The sequence below is a fragment of the Ostrinia nubilalis genome, chromosome 3, assembly GCF_963855985.1.
Source record: "Ostrinia nubilalis chromosome 3, ilOstNubi1.1, whole genome shotgun sequence".
NCBI classification, from domain to species: Eukaryota; Metazoa; Arthropoda; class Insecta; order Lepidoptera; family Crambidae; genus Ostrinia; species Ostrinia nubilalis.
Window position 1 is genome coordinate 6,297,411 of NC_087090.1, and position 16,196 is coordinate 6,313,606.

At 37.5% G+C, this 16,196-nt stretch overlaps 1 protein-coding gene across 2 annotated transcripts; it reads right to left on the reverse strand.

Moving 5' to 3' along the window:
* Window positions 1-526: 526 nt before the first annotated feature.
* On the reverse strand, window positions 527-6,367 carry LOC135087744 (uncharacterized). 2 transcript variants are annotated; one of them, XR_010260911.1, is made up of 3 exons: window positions 6,167-6,367; window positions 5,264-5,479; window positions 527-4,592 (listed from the first exon to the last, which is right to left on the reverse strand). XR_010260911.1 is itself a non-coding variant. In XM_063982520.1 (3 exons), exons 1-3 carry the CDS (start codon window positions 6,207-6,209, stop codon window positions 4,558-4,560), a joined length of 594 nt encoding a protein of 197 aa, XP_063838590.1. In that variant the 5' UTR covers window positions 6,210-6,367; the 3' UTR covers window positions 527-4,557. The 2 variants fall into 2 exon arrangements, 1 of the variants encoding a protein (XP_063838590.1); XM_063982520.1 differs by having other exon boundaries at window positions 5,867-6,367.
* Between the last annotated feature and the right edge of the window lie 9,829 nt (window positions 6,368-16,196).

A 16,196-nucleotide genomic window follows, 5' to 3' on the forward strand; every position in this document is an offset into this window, starting at 1 on the left:
CTGTGACTTTATTAATTACCAGTGGGCTAAATTATTTTTAGTAGGAGGATTAGGTTACATATTATGTTGCTAGGATAAAAGTTAGCTTCCAGATAATCTTCTTAGTCATTTCTCCTCAACGAAATGCTCTATATCTTTTTTCTCTTGGCAAAATGATTAGTTATTATCACTTTGCTGATACTTATCCTGAGATATAAAGTCTGTTGTATAACCTGGATACCTGGAACTATTGACGGAAACATGACAATGTTCCGTCTCGCAATAACGCCAGTGACAATGTTGCCGTTGCATTCTTCCCGACATCAATACTACGGATTTGGTTTCATGGGGTCGTATAAAAGTGCAACGCGTATTTTAGGGTTAGCACAGAATCGCGACAGATCTTAGAATTTAATAGGTAAAGCTCGGCTTCTTCTAGTGCCTAGGTAACTACATTATTGTGTACCTACGAAGAAACTTACCACATTAAGTTCATAAATTGTAGGGCAGCGAAGGTGTTGTAGGTGTTGTTATTGAAAGGCCGTGGTTTCACTAATTAAGTTTATTGCCAGGTCTGCACAGTTTAATACACACAATCACAAGTGTAATGGCCGGAGTACGAAACGCTACTGGGCGCGAAAGGCGCTCAAATACATACGTCACAAGATCGAACGAATGAAGGAATGAATGAGTTTTAGTGTTGGAACCCAACATGCTCCACCTCTACAAAAGGAGAGAACTCTTATTTATAAGCAAGTTACAATTACCAATAACAGCGAGCTATAATACATTAAAAAAGGAACTGTGACGCACGACGTATGGACTTACATAAGATATTAAGTTTCATATGAAAGGTGAATACATTTTTACTTATACAAAGCTTAGTTACTACTCAATGAACAACGATGTCCAAAGGGAAAACAAAAAAATGGGAGTACAGCGCTACAAGGCAACCTATTTGTCACTATGTTACCTAGTTAGTACTTAACATTAACTTATAAATTAATTATTATCATCCATAGGTAGAATACAGATATTACGAATAATATTTAACGTTACTTAAAAATTAACGTTACTTAAAATTAATTATTATCATCTATAGGTAGGATACAGATTTTACGAATAGAGCGCACATGGCTCTTTCTATTAGACCTTATTACTTCTACCGCTCTTACGCGGCCATCATGACCAGGAAAAACCTTTGTAACTCTAGCCATGGGCCAAGACATTACAGGTACATTATCCTCTTTCAAAATTACAATTGTGCCTACCTTTACATTGGGTAAAACATCTAGCCATTTAGGCCTATTTTGCAAACTATTAAGATATTGCTTGTACCACATTTTCCAAAATGATTGTTTAATTTGATTACATAGCTGCCAAAATTTAAGTCTGTTAGAAGGAATATTTGTTACATCATTTTCAGGGTACATTGTTAGTGAATTTCCTATTAAAAAATGTCCCGGTGTCAAGTAACTAAAATCATTTACATCTGATGACAATGGAATAAGTGGTCTTGAATTCAATATACATTCAATTTCAATTAAGATTGTATTTATCTGTTCATAAGTTAACAATTGTGATTGTAACACTCTTTTTAAGTGGTATTTAGTGCTCTTCACTGCAGCCTCTGCAAGTCCCGCAAATGTAGGCGAGTAGGCCGGAACAAAATGAAAGTTTATGCCTTGATTGGCAGCAAATTGACATACTTTATTTTGGTGACTACCAGATGCCTGCAGTGAATAGAGCTCAGCTAATTGGTTCCGTGCGCCTTTAAAGGTGCTAGCATTGTCAGAGTAGATTTCCCTGGGCAATCCTCTTCTAGAGATAAGTCGTTTGAGGCACGCTAGATAGGTTTCTGTGGTAAGATCTGATGCGAGTTCAAGATGAACCGCTTTTGTAGCAAAGCATACAAATACGCAGATATAGCCTTTACCCACCAGGGAGCGTCTCACGCGCGAAAGTTTTACATTTATAGGCCCAGCAAAATCCACTCCAACCTTTTCAAAGGGGCGACTCATAGCGGTCACTCTATCGGCTGGCAAGGAACCCATCAACTGCTTGGAGGCACTAGCCTTGTGTCTGAAACATAATACACAATCCTTAGTTAATCTTTTAACATACATTAAACCGTTTGTAATCCAAAATTTTTGATTTAAATTACACAATAATAGCTTCGGTCCCGCATGTAACAATCTTTCATGCTCAGACTTTATAATACAATCAGTAATATGACATTTTTTGGGCAAAATAACCTGATGCTTATGTGCATATGGAATATTAGAATGGTGTAGTCTGCCGCCAACACGCAAAATGCCTTTACAATCTAAAAATGGGCATAGACTTTGCAAGGGACCCTTAACAGGTTTATTATTTCTTAAACATGAAATTTCGTCCTTAAAATATAATTCTTGTTCATTTTTAATTATCAACAATAAAGCATTATTCAATTCAGAAGATGACAAATAATTGTAAGATATTTTGTCACCTTTTATGTTGTTTACAAACCGCAATACATAAGCCAACGTACGTACCATCCCGTGTATGCTAGAATAATTACGTAAATGATCAAAAATGTCACCCGTGTATGTGGAGAGTTGACTGGTAGAGAATGCTGACCCGGACTTGGTCTCAGGTAAGTTTGCAGGTAAATCTATTTCAGAGTCAAAATTGTATTTATTATCGAGCAAAATTTCAGGCCCATCCCACCACATGCGACAATCGTGAAGCTCACTGGGTGAAACGCCCCTACTTACATAGTCCGCAGGATTGTTTTCAGTGTTTACATAAAGCCAGCGACAAACAGATAGATTTTTGGTGATCGCTTTAACCCTGTTCGCGACGTATGCATTAAGTTTCATGGGTTCTGCGTGCAACCATGCGAGTACAATTTTTGAATCAGTAAAACAGTAAACATTGTTTATATTATGTATTAATTTTAGCGTGCAATAGACCTTTGACATAAGAATAGAGAGTAGCAGGGCTGCGTTAAGCTCTAAGCGCGGCACAGTCTTGTTTTTGTCCTGAAGCGGATTGATGCGCGATTTTGAACATAGCAAGTGCATTTTTACATTACCATTAATATCTGTAACTCGCATGTACACGCAGCATCCATATGCCGTAGAACTGGATGCATCTGAGAATCCTATCAATTCAATTTTATCTGTATTATTAACATGTATATTTCTAGGAATATAAATTGGCTCCATCATAGCTAATGCAGCGGAAAACTCATGCCACGCATGCCTAATGTCATCATCAGGCGTGGAATCCCAGGCGGTTTTAGAAACCCATAACCTTTGCATGATAGCCTTTGCTTGCACAATTATAGGACTAACAAATCCCATGGGATCATACATTTTCCCAATATATGAAAGAATGTCTCTTTTTGTGCAATTATTATTATTATATGGCTCTGGACAAGACATTTCGAACTTGTCATCTTTAACTATTAATTTCAAACCTAACGTCTTTAACAGGCAGTTGTCTTGCTGAAGCTCTATATCATCAAAGTGGCGTTCAGCTGAGGGAATGTCAGTCAGTATCCTATTATCATTGGATGACCATTTATGTGTGTGAAAACTACCTAAGCTTAGGAGCTTGCGAAGTTGTGATTTTGCCTCTAGGATAATATCTAAATTATTATTTGCATACAGGATATCATCAACATATGTGCAGTTCTCTATAATAAATGAAGCCAGAGGATAGGTATGCTTATGTTGCATTGCTAATTCTTTCAGACAGCGAGTTGCTAAATAGTTTGAACTTTTTAACCCATAAGTAACCGTGTCTAATCTTATACACTTAATAGGTTCATCAGGGCTATCCCTCCATAGTATGTTTTGCAAACTAGCATGCTCCGGTATAATACGCACATTTCGAAACATTTGTTTTATGTCGGAAGTAAAGTTAAAATCGCCAAAACGAAACAGTAATAAAATTTCAAACAAATCTCTTTGTACAGTCGGCCCATTCAAAAGCAAATCATTTAAAGACACCTTTTTGTTAGTCTTCATGGAACCATCAAAAACTGTACGCAATTTAGTAGTTTTACTGTCAGGCTTTAAAACTGCATGATGAGGCAAGAAATAAACTGCATTTTTATTCAATTCATACAGTTCAATATCTACATATTGGCCATGTTGCAAGTTAATATAATCATGAATAAATTTTTGGTACTCAATAAAAAGATATGGATCATTATGCAGCCTTTTCTCTAAGTTTAAAAACCTTTTTAAAGCAAAATTAAAGGAATCACCTAGCGCATCATTGATTTCATCAAGAGGTAATTTTAAAGGTAAAGAGACTTCAAAACAATTTTCTTTCATCTGAACAGTACTTTTAAAAATATACTCGCAGAGCTCTTGCTCTGATGACCTTTCATCATAGATCTGAGGAACGCTTTCTGTTTTCCAAAATTTACTTAAGGTTTCATTAATGTCAGACTCACAAGTAGTACACTTTAACGTTACCTTGTTGCAGACCTTAGATGAAATATGTGGTAGGGTACCTCCAATTATATATCCAAAATAAGTGTTGATAAGACGTGTGCCGGCCTCTGATGCAGACTGCTGGCGCTCAGGCAGCACCGGCAGCTCTGTAGGCAGCAGCACCTGAAAAAATACGTCCGCTCCCATTAATACATCAATCTCAGCTGGTATATTAAATTGATCATCAGCCAATTTAATATTTTTAGGTATCAATATGTCAGATGCACTGAATTTGTGTTGAGGTAAATTGCATGTGATTTGATCAACAACGTGACAAGTGGCTGAAATTTTATATGGACAAGTTATTGAGTAAATCTCTAAAGGTAAGCAATGCTTCAACTTTGTCTGTGTTGAAGTTATGCCCACTACTTTGACATTGCTATCGGTGAGGTCCAGATCAAGCAGCCTTACTGCCCTTTGTGAGATAAAGGACAGCTGGGACCCACTGTCTAGTAGGGCTCTTAAGTAAACTTCGGTACCATCTCGAGCAATAAGTTTGACTTTAGCTGTGGGTAAAAGTACATCATTATTGTTATTATTGCTTGCTGCTAGAGAAGCAGTGGATGATGATGCCGTTTGAGTTTTTTCTGAGTTATTACTCTTATGTGCGCTGCAATGCAGCAATGTGTTGTGGGCCTCTTTACATTCTGCACACCGAAAATGATATTTGCATTTTCCGGTGTGAGCCCCCAAACAAATATTACACAGGCCTTTATCCTTGGCAAATTTAATTCTGTCATTTGCATGCAGTAATTTAAAACTGTTACATAAATAAAGTTTGTGTTTCAACTTACAGTATAAGCATGTAGGCTCCTGCGCAGCTGTGTAGGCTACCATCCTACCAACGGCATTGCCTTGCTCCTTTTGCGGCTGGCGTTGCTGCCCGTGGAAGCCTGGATCAGCATTCTCAAGCGCCAGCGCTCTCTTATCCAAGTATTCAAGGAAGGTGTTGATAGTTGGCTCCTTCGTGGCATCTCTTTCCATATGAAATGCGCGTGACGTGTATGCATCTAATTTGCGGTACAAAATACATAATATTATAGCATCCCAAAATGATACGTTTGGCTCCAAATTACTTAAAGCAGATATTTGTTGTTTTACATTGGACACAAATTCTCTTAAATTAACTGCCGTGGATTTTGTGATTGGCTTAAGATCCAACAATAAACAAATATGCTCATTAACGAGTTTGTGTTTGTTGTTGTATTTGTCTTCAATAATTTTAATTGCTTGACTGTAACTTCCACTAGTCAAGGGTAAGTTTTTTACAAGATCTAATGGCTCATTTTTTAAATATGATCGAAGGTAATACAGTTTTTGAACATTGTCAATGGAATCGTTTTGATCTATTAATGAGTGGAATAAGTTTTTAAATGGCACATAATCCGAGAACTTACCACTAAATATTGGTACATCAATTGGTGGTAAATGCAATTTGGACATTGGAGCTGAGTGATTCTTATTATCACGGCTGTTAAGTTCTTGGTCAATTACTGAAATGATGTTGTAATAGTTTTCCTCAAAAAGTTCAACATCCTCCTTGTCATCTGGTTGGATAGTTAAAATCTTTATATTGAACTTTTCGTATTGACTAAAGGAGTCGATCAATTTTTGCCTCTTAGCCATTAAGTTTTCTTTAGACAAGTTTTTAACTGACTGCGGTGTCGAAACAAGTGAAGTTAATCGTGTAATCGTACCTTTTACGTAGCCTCGCGCGGCTATTAGCTCGTTCAGCTCCATTGTCAAAACTTGTCAAATGCAAGAAAATACAAATGCTATAAATCACTATGTGGCTTAAAATTACACACTACGAGTATCACTGCACGAGTTATGTCTTTCGACTTAAAAACAATAGCACTGCACACTTTAAGCAAATGGCGTCGGCGGTTAAACAGCGTTGACAGTAGCGATGGGCGTTATTCGTTATCACTGGTTATTAAACGAGTGATTAGCCTAACCAGTGATCACTCGTTATCCAAAAACGCCTAAACTAGTTTTTTTCTTAACGTCATACAACGTTAGAATCTCTTCGTTATTCAACACGATTGTTTCCACAACGCTCTAAAGCTAAACTGAATTCACTCTTAAGCAAACAACATAAGGTAGATGTTTGGTTGACACAAAAAATAACGTGTTTCCCGCTTCGTTATGACAGTTTTGAGGACAACGTCGTACATTGACGATTCTTAAACATATTTTTTGTAACCTAAAGGAGTAAAGCGAGTAATGTATGGTGTCCAAATAATAAGGATCGCAACGAATCGAGTGCGTGTGCGAGTGAGAAAGCCATAGGACGTTAACATAAGTGTGGATGAAATAGGTATAATCTTCGTCGTACGTTAGATATTCAATCGAATTTGAATCTTATTTTGAAGGTCATAAGTTCCTAAAGGCCTTGCAGCTAACCAAACACCTAACGTTATTATTATCACTCTTGCTTGAGCGTTGTGGAAATAACTTCGTTTAAAAAAAACTAGTTTTGAAAACGTTATTCGTGATTCGAAAACCGTCGCGTTTCGTTATTTCAAAAACCCTTAACGACACATCTTTAGTTGACAGATGGCAGCGGAAACAGCCGAAGCAGCAGCGAACAAGTGAACGATGACCGACGAGAGAACGAACGATGTTGTGCGTTGGCCAATCCTCGATGCGCGCGCGAACTTCAGGCAGCGCGAAGATGGATGTCACGCCCACTTCGTGAAGTAATTTGTTGCTGGCCTCGTGTTCCGGCGCCCCCCAACCCGCCGTCTTGCCGGGAATGCCGGGTTGCGTTTGATGACGTTTGATGATTGTTGCAAAACTGACTTGCTTGATATCTTGCAATTTGCTGGTTTTGCACACGATGAACGATTTCTTGCAGTATTGAGTGCGTGTTTCTTAATGCGCACTATGCAGATAAATGCAAATTCCACGTAAGTAGGTAATGCAGGAGTTATATTGCGCGATGATGCGGCTCCCGTTGTTGTATTATGTGTGAATTGCAGGAGTTCTGTTGCGCGATGATGCGGCTCCCGTTGTATTATGAGTGCGATTTCTTGATGCGCACTATATGAATGCAGTTTCCACTGTATGTAGATACAATTGCAGGAGTTCTGTTGCGCGATGATGCGGCTCCCGTTGTATTATGATGAGTGCGATTTCTTGATGCGCACTATCGGCACTATGTGAATGCAGTTTTCACGTGTATGTAGGCACAACGCAGGAGTTTTGTTGCGCGATGATGCGGCTCCTGTCCCACTTTATACACAATGGTGCAGACCAGGCAGTTCGAAGCTCGAAGGACCATGTAGGGCAGCGAAGTTGTTGTAGGTGTTGTTATTGAAAGGCCGTGGTTTCACTAATTAAGTTTATTGCCAGGTCTGCACAGTTTAATACACACAATCACAAGTGTAATGGCCGGAGTACGAAACGCTACTGGGCGCGAAAGGCGCTCAAATACATACGTCACAAGATCGAACGAATGAAGGAATGAATGAGTTTTAGTGTTGGAACCCAACATAAATCATAATAATCATAAATCGTTCATCAACAAAAAGTTTAATTTTAGGAACATAATATACTCATTTAGATAGGTAAAGTTTTTAGCCAATTCGTATAAATGTAACATTAGTGTCATCGAAACGCAAACGTACCTAATACCCATTAAGTACCTTCAAAAATTTCGAAACGAAGATATGGATCGTCATTATTTTTCTTAGTACCTATTTCAACAATTAAGAAAGCAAAATCAGTACACTCACCTAATTATACACGAAAAAATAACAGTTACAATACTGATCCCATTTGCGAGACCCCGATTAAAATAATTATTAATTGAAGTTGGGGTCCTTACTCAACTCGTTACAGTTCAAGGGGCGAGGAGTTGACTTTATGACACTATTTGCACAGATGGCGCTGCAAGTAATAATGCCGCCCTGGACCCTAAGCTTTGTTTGATTTTTCGACATGAGCGGTTTAGGGTTAACGGTTTAGATTATTATTAAATTAAGCGTAATTTGTATATTTTAAATTTGTGTTGGTTGTTTTCTAATATAGATTGAAGCATTGAAGTGAATACATTTACAGAGACTACTTATAATGTGATTAAATTATCAGGTACCTACAATTATTTCAGCCGTCCACTGCTGGTCAAAGAATTTCCACAAAGACTCGTACTTCATATTTCTGTACAATTTATTATACACTAGTTTAGTATGCCTCTTACTTTAAATTAATTAAAGATAAACCAATCTGTATATCGACAAGCTAATTTTATACGGATTTACACAGTCATTTATTTCTTCTAATAAAATTTGCCATCAAAACCCCTAATTTCGGAAATGCTCCTAACATAATAATATACAGATTCAAGAGCAGACTCTATTTGGTTTGGTATAAAGTTTAGTTTCGATTAAGTTCGTCTAAGGTCTCGAGATTAGGGTGTCATAAGCTTCCCAGTGTATTTTGAGACACTGATATTGATACACTTATTAGCAGAGCGTCAGCAGGGGTCAGGTCTATTAGTGTCATTTTCCGATTTGAGCTTTATTCGTGGGGTGATAGAGTCGATAGTGAGATAGAGGTGGTGATTTTATTGTGTGCGTGGGCTGAGGGATCACCCCAAAGCAAGTTTACAAGTGTAATTGTCGTAGCGGGTGTGGGTAATTGATTTATCCAACGCTTACACTTTGCTAACAACTCTGTGATTGCTTCGGTTGAGATTTTGGATTCATCATGCAGATAAACAATTACTTTATAAAAATAAATTCACTTTGTTCAAGTCTTATGACGTCATAATCTGTGGTTATTAGCACGAAATTAATCGAAAGGTTCAGAGTTCGATTCCTAAATAGGACGCAATGAGATTAATGATAATGAAATGTTTTATACTCTACATCGTTAACATGCTACTTATTTAACAAGAAAATTACAGTAACTATACTAAACGACATACACATACCAGACATAGGTACCTACCTAAAATTGTATGTTAAATACACAATTACATTAACAAAATAAACAAATAATATCTTTAAATTGATATGTCTAAATGGACGAGTACCTACTTACTGCATTTTGAATAGAAAATTATTGCTTAAGAATTTTAAACCAGTAGAAGAAATAATTGAATTGTCACTCACTGCGTCATCTGCTCAAGGTTACTTGTTAAAGTGTCAGAAAACTTAATACTTACTTTACCTAAAGCAAGTAAAATAATTTGTGTAAATTTTAATTGTCTATGCTTTGGTGATGTTGTGAACTTCATCACAAAATCCACAACTTTAAATAAACCAAAAAAGTTTTATAAAATGCTTTTGGCTTAAACGTAATGGCCTAATTGATCAGCTGGTTAAGCGATAGAGTTTGAGACCATTTTGGAGCACTCTATTGGTATGTAGTAACTTGCCTTACCACCCGCTCCAGGACTAGGTACAAATCGACTGGTGCTGAAAAGAAGTGACGCAGGATATGGTTTAATCCTAAAGGTACAGCTACACATGCTCATTATTAGCACGAAATCATGCCACTATTTCTTGAGCAAATCAAAATTATATTTAATTTGATTTAATTTTGATTTGCTCAAGAAATAGTGGCATGATTTCGTGCTAATAATGAGCATGTGTAGCTGTACCTTTAGGATTAAACCATATCCTGCGTTATTGCATTAAATAGGGTTTCACAAAGTGGGTGTTATTACATTTTGCAATTGAGCAATTGCTACTTAGTAGCGTGTGTGTCGAAACATTGCTAATAATAACTAATGTATCTTAACCGTTATAGTTTTCCTTGAAAGTTCATGAAAAGTAGTATTATTACGAATTTTTAAAGATTTTTCAAGCCAACAGTTTAGTTTTTAGAGGGGGGACGCCCTACTCGGACAAAAATTGGCACTTTAAACTTTAATAATTTGCAAACGGATCCCTAAATAAGTATATTAATTAATATACGTCATATTTATTACACAGCCTTAGTCTCTCTACTCGACCTGTGGTTGACTGGCAGATAATGCCACCTGGCATTAAGTCCGCCACTGTACAGTTGTATGTGCAAAAGTGTAAATAAAAAAAAATAAAAAATCGAAAAATAGTCTTAGAAACTCCGAAGCCATTTTAAAAGACCTATCCAACGATACCCCAACGATAGAAGATGAAAAAAAATTCATCCCCACTTTACATACGTTAACATAAAATATATTTTTTTTTCATAATTTTATTTTACAGTTTTGTCGGCGTGATTAATATGCATACCTCCACAAAATTACAGCTCTCTAGTGCCAATAGTTTCCAAGCAAAACCTCGGACAGACAGACAGACATATCGAAACTATAAGGGTTCCTTGTCAGGACTACGGAACCCTAAAAAGCATGCTCATTTCGTGATGTTCAAGCACGCTTATCTTAAGCATTCTAAAAAGCATGACATTTTATGAGCATGTGTAACTGTACCTTTATGCTTCGTCTTGCCACCCAGTCGTAGTTAATATCACGCGATGTATGCGTGATACTTCAGATGATGCACTTACACTAGACCCCGTAGCACAAGAGATCTCCTCTGCCCCACCTAACCTTTGTCAGCCTTTCTTACGTAAGTACTATTATGTATAGACTGCAGTGATAATAAATAAACAATACAACTTAATACTCGCGTGATGACGTCAATAACTTTCTGCTGCCAATATTAATTGACTGCAATGTTATGAACTAAGATTTACTATTATTATTGTTAATGGAAAATAATTATGTGCAAATTGTTTCATTAATTTGCATTTGTTTTACTGAAAAAAATTGACTAAAACGGATCTTGGAGAAACGCACAAGTTTGTCACAAAATAGTGGACAATGAGTATTTTTATGTTTGTGAATGTCATATTATATTATACTTTGATAATTTGAAAATTAAATAATCTGTTTTAAAGTTTATATGTATAGAAGAAATTAATTAACTAATATTTTTCATTCTACAGTCTAGTAAATATGAATAATGTAGCCAACTCGATGTACTTAAAGTGCTGACGTCTAACACAAATGCTAAACGGGAATGCAACGGCGCCGATACCTAACAAAAAAGATGGATCCATAACACGGCTTTTAGACCGTGGCTGTAAATAATTTCTCATACATACTGCATTTTAAACGCCGTAAAAACTTTTCTAACACGTCGGCCGTAAAACCTGCGCACTTAGCCATGCATTAGTCGCGCTCCGCACGTTATCTATAAAACACTTTGCCACGCATAACATTCGCCGATACACGCAATATTTCGATATAAAGATCATAAATATTTAAAAGATATTTTCCCACAATGGGGTGGCCATTCACACCCGGTATCCCTCTGGAGTCCCGTAAAAACGGAATGATCGGAATGACATAAATTCCATTTAGTGCGGACCCTCTGAGAGCTTACTAAGCAAAATTATTCGCTCGTATCGCTTATTGTTCGCTTTTCAATCACATTTGTCTGATGACTTATTGGCCGGAGTATTTCGATAGTCATTTGTCGTGGCCAATATTTGAGGGAGGGAAGGGGTTTGATTGATATATTGCATTAATGTGAACTGCGATTTAAAAAAATGTTTACAGGTTTTCGTAAGCACATGTAGAGTTTATTAATTAAGAAAATGAGGCATTTCCATGATACCTTTAAATGTTATGAAGGTATTTTAACATTAAGTAGGAATATTCCCACTAGGTACTAATGCGTAACATAAACAAAGGAATTTAAAAACAAACTACAATACATCATATTATTATGAGCTATTAAAAAGTGATTTCCTCGAGCCATGTACGGTGACCGGATAACAAAGTATAGATTATAATATCAATTACTTAAGTTAATAAACAAATGAATATCAATCAGTTATAAGTTGATACCTTACATCATGTATGATTCAACGATTAGTGTTAAAAGGTTGTACCTATTCGTACTGACAATATTCGATGAACGTGGTTGATTTGTTTAACTCCAATTGCTTATATTGAAATATCTTTCCCACATTTACTTATAACAAATCTGCACATCTATGGTCTTTCATCTGGAACATGTGCCGAAATTCAAAAACTCTTCTCACGACTGCAAATGTCTATCAAGTTTGCTGCATAGTAGACTCAATCGATATTCAAGTGAAATAGTAGTTTTCATAATCATGTTCCTATCTTCCCGTTCCATGTTAACTTTCACTTAACCAAATCAGCGTAGTAAAGCCTTCACTTGTTACACGCGCAGAAAACCGAAGGCTATACGTCCACCGCGCTTGTCACAGCCGCGTGTCAGCCGTCAGGCACACGGACCCGCCTCTCGTCTGGCAATTGACGCCTCCGTGACTGACACCGAGTAATGAACTAATGAATAACGCGGGGTCACCGCTGCCGTATTTGCATCTCTGACGCTCATCTCTATTCTACAGTAATTACAATGCCGAGCAACGCCCACTACTCTCGCGTAACACTCAAAATTAACATACTTAAAACTCTTTTGTCAGAAACTTATTTCAGAATAACCCAACAGACTCCACCACCGTTCGGAGATGCCATCGTTAAATATGTAGCGTAAACGCTATTCCTGTAAATGTTTATGTAATAGATTTAAGAAAATATGAGCCTGTTAAAACGCTTTACGCGCATAACTACCGTATACAGTTACTTATAAAACCACTTCTTGCGGTTTTGGCGAGTATGAGGCTTATTGAAAACGGGTAATTAAAAGTATTTATGATGGGTAACCGTTTAACATTGATTTTGCGGCGCATATTAAATCATGGTTCTTATTTCCCTTGTGTCTCTGGGGTAGGTATACCTACTGTCTGTATATTATGTGACTACGCTAAACTTAGAATGATGGTCGCGTCCTTATAAAATGTAGGTATACGATAAGAGTAGTATCCATAGTCAATGTTGCCATAGATATTTTAATGTCAATAAACGTGTTGATATTGCGTCCGTGTAATCCATTTTACCCTTTCATCAGAAATCCATTAATTTGAAACATAACTGAGGACGTGTGGAACCCAAGTAACCGAGCCTCAATAGCAGCCCCGAAACAAACAGAAGTAGAACGCACCTACCTCGCCATTAGACAACACTATTCACGCCTCCGACTACTATCAATACTAGGGCCTCAAAGGTGTAAGGTATTACGGGTGTACGTCACAACACTATTTTGAGCTCTACCCGTTTGTAATACAGGGTGTATTGACTTGCTCCGAAAGTTCTTTTCAATTTTCCTCCAATCGAATTTGGCTGTAACATCAATCGAGTTCCCACATTTTCCGGGCGCACTTACACAATATCAATCAGGTTTTATTGGTGTTATCGGGGTGGGCCGGGCGCGGTGGGGGCGGGCGGACTATTTGTATCAATAACCTGTCAATGGGCCCGCGCCCGCGGGGACCTCTGCGGCTCGATTCGCCGTCTGTGACCGCAAGGATTCGATTAGCCACGCACACCCGTGTGAAACGATTGGTGAATGAAATGCCAAAATTAACCCCAAGGAACCAATATCATATTGAGGTCCTAAGTAAATTGCATAGCTCTATAAAGAACTGCAGAAGAGAACAGTTAACAGTCACAATGTTTCAAATACAAAAGAATTGTTTGTGGAAAACTCTTTCAGTCTTCAAAACTCGCCCGGCGAAATTATCATAATGCTCGTGTAATAAAACACAACGAAAAATGTTCCATTTGCAAAGTTTCCCCGTAACACTACATTATCTGCTATCAGTGGCGGTCGACAAAGTAAAATTGGGGACACCTTATTTCCTCTGCTGGTTTGCAAAACACGTTCACGCTTCCCACCTATCCCCACATCTCAACGCTTATAGATAGTATCTGTTACACACCTATTAAAGGCAGGTGAGCGGCGTGGAGCTGCGGTGTTTTGGTTACAAGTCTGGTTTCGTTCGATGTTGGGTTTGCGTGCTTTTGGGGGCGGAGTAATGTGTAAGTAGGAAGGTGATGTGGTCGTAATTTTGGGGTGAGAGTTGAGGATCAGGTGGGTGCCGTCTTCACACCGCCGCCGCCGATAACACGCTAATGCCCTCAACTTTGCACCGCAACGGGCGCCCGGGGGTGGGTGGAGGCCATTCGTGGGGGAAAAACGGGAAAAGTCAGATCATTCGCGTTATTGAACGCAAATAACTTTATCGGGCTGCAATATGCGCTGAAGCCGGGGCCGGGGAGCTGAGTAGATTTGTACATAATGTCGAGATTTTCTTCCATTCTATTTGAAAAATAGATTGCGCTCGTTCCTTATAATATCATATTGGGAATGGAAAAGGATTCTGAAATAGATGGAATGGGTTAGGTATCTAGAAAATAATCATTAAAATATTTAGATATTTCTACATATTGTTTTCTCAAGAATAATGAATTGCTTACTGTTTAGTAAATTCTCTAGTAGGTATTTATGTAATGATTTGTTGCCTATTGTTTGTCTGAAAAAGAAGTAGAGACGTTAAAACATGTAATGTGATTCCAAATAACGACCATGAATTACTGTGCGACCATTATGCATTGTCGATGTAAGTCTAACGTAGTAAATATCTCGCAATAAATAAAAACTCGATTCCATTAGCGAACCATTCAGATAATGTGCCCACCTTAGCGACGAGCCTGCCGATGTACTCTGCATGTATTGTTTCACATGTGCGTAACGCGCGCGTTTGCGTTAATATTTCATAGCGCACGTTCAGAGGATTCCGCGTAAACGACACGCGGCCGATTTGTTCCGGTACCGACTAGCGAGGTAACGTGTACATATATTTGCGGTAATAAACGAGAATTTATTGGCCAGTTACGTTTGCAGTTTAACTGAAATGTGGAGATGGGCCACGAAATGTGACATTAGCGCCGCCTGCTTCACCCCAACACTTGCTCTGTACTTGCTGTTGATTTTATTTCTTGCTATAATATTTGCATTGAAGAATGTATTACGAAGTTAGTGGGTGATTTACGAAGTTGATAAAAATCGAAACTATCATTCGAATCGATTACCTCTGTTTTAGAATACGAGCAGGTAAGATTGCCAATTAAATGTCCCTAGTCGATTAAAAAACAATTCAGCCAGTTTACAACTTTCAGCTTAGAAGACGATAATTTTTTTTTTATGTGACAGGAGGTAAAGCTTCTATGTAATTTGTTTTCATTTAAAGGTAAAGTCAACTCTCAATTTATTCTCCTGAAAATGTAAGTTCGCTAAATCTTGTGGTCACAATATTTTAAACTACTTACATGAAGGAGTTTCTCGTAAGTTTTACTGGTTTTACTGGCAAAGTTTAACTTCAACTGGTGTAGTTTAGCTGAGTACCTACTTATGCTCGTTTTGAAGAAAAGCACAGAATAATGAGAGAGAAACATTATTATCCCCGACACTTGTATTAAATCCATTTCTACGCATTTTATGGTAGTTCGTAAGTACTGAGTTAGGTATAGATGAGTTTTTTCAATGTTAAAGAAGGTACCCAAGAGGTACTCATGTTTATTAATACTTACCGAAAAATTAGGAGATATTTTTTTACTGATTAATAAGTTAAATATACTGAAAGTCTAATATATTTTGTCAAAAAACCTACCTAACATAGAATTCAAGAAACCATAGAGATCAATTCTCTTACATGACCTCCTAGGCCCCTTATTATGTAGAATTATAAGTTAGAAAAAGTTCTGCAATTTACAAACAGACAACTTAAAAACTGTATCATCATGTAGTCGTGTAGTAGGTTTGATGTCAGAACAAAAATCTGCCTGCTTAAGTC

Bases quoted from the DNA above. Each gene is read 5' to 3' on its own strand.
- LOC135087744 (XM_063982520.1), bottom strand. From the start codon at position 6,209: ATGGAGCTGAACGAGCTAATAGCCGCGCGAGGCTACGTAAAAGGTACG. The intron at 5,480-5,866 runs GTAAGTTCTCGG...ACCGCAAATTAG, and splicing joins TGATGTACCAATATTTAGTG to ATGCATACACGTCACGCGCA. The intron at 4,593-5,263 runs GTAAGTTGAAAC...GTATTTTTTCAG, and splicing joins GGAGCCTACATGCTTATACT to GTGCTGCTGCCTACAGAGCT.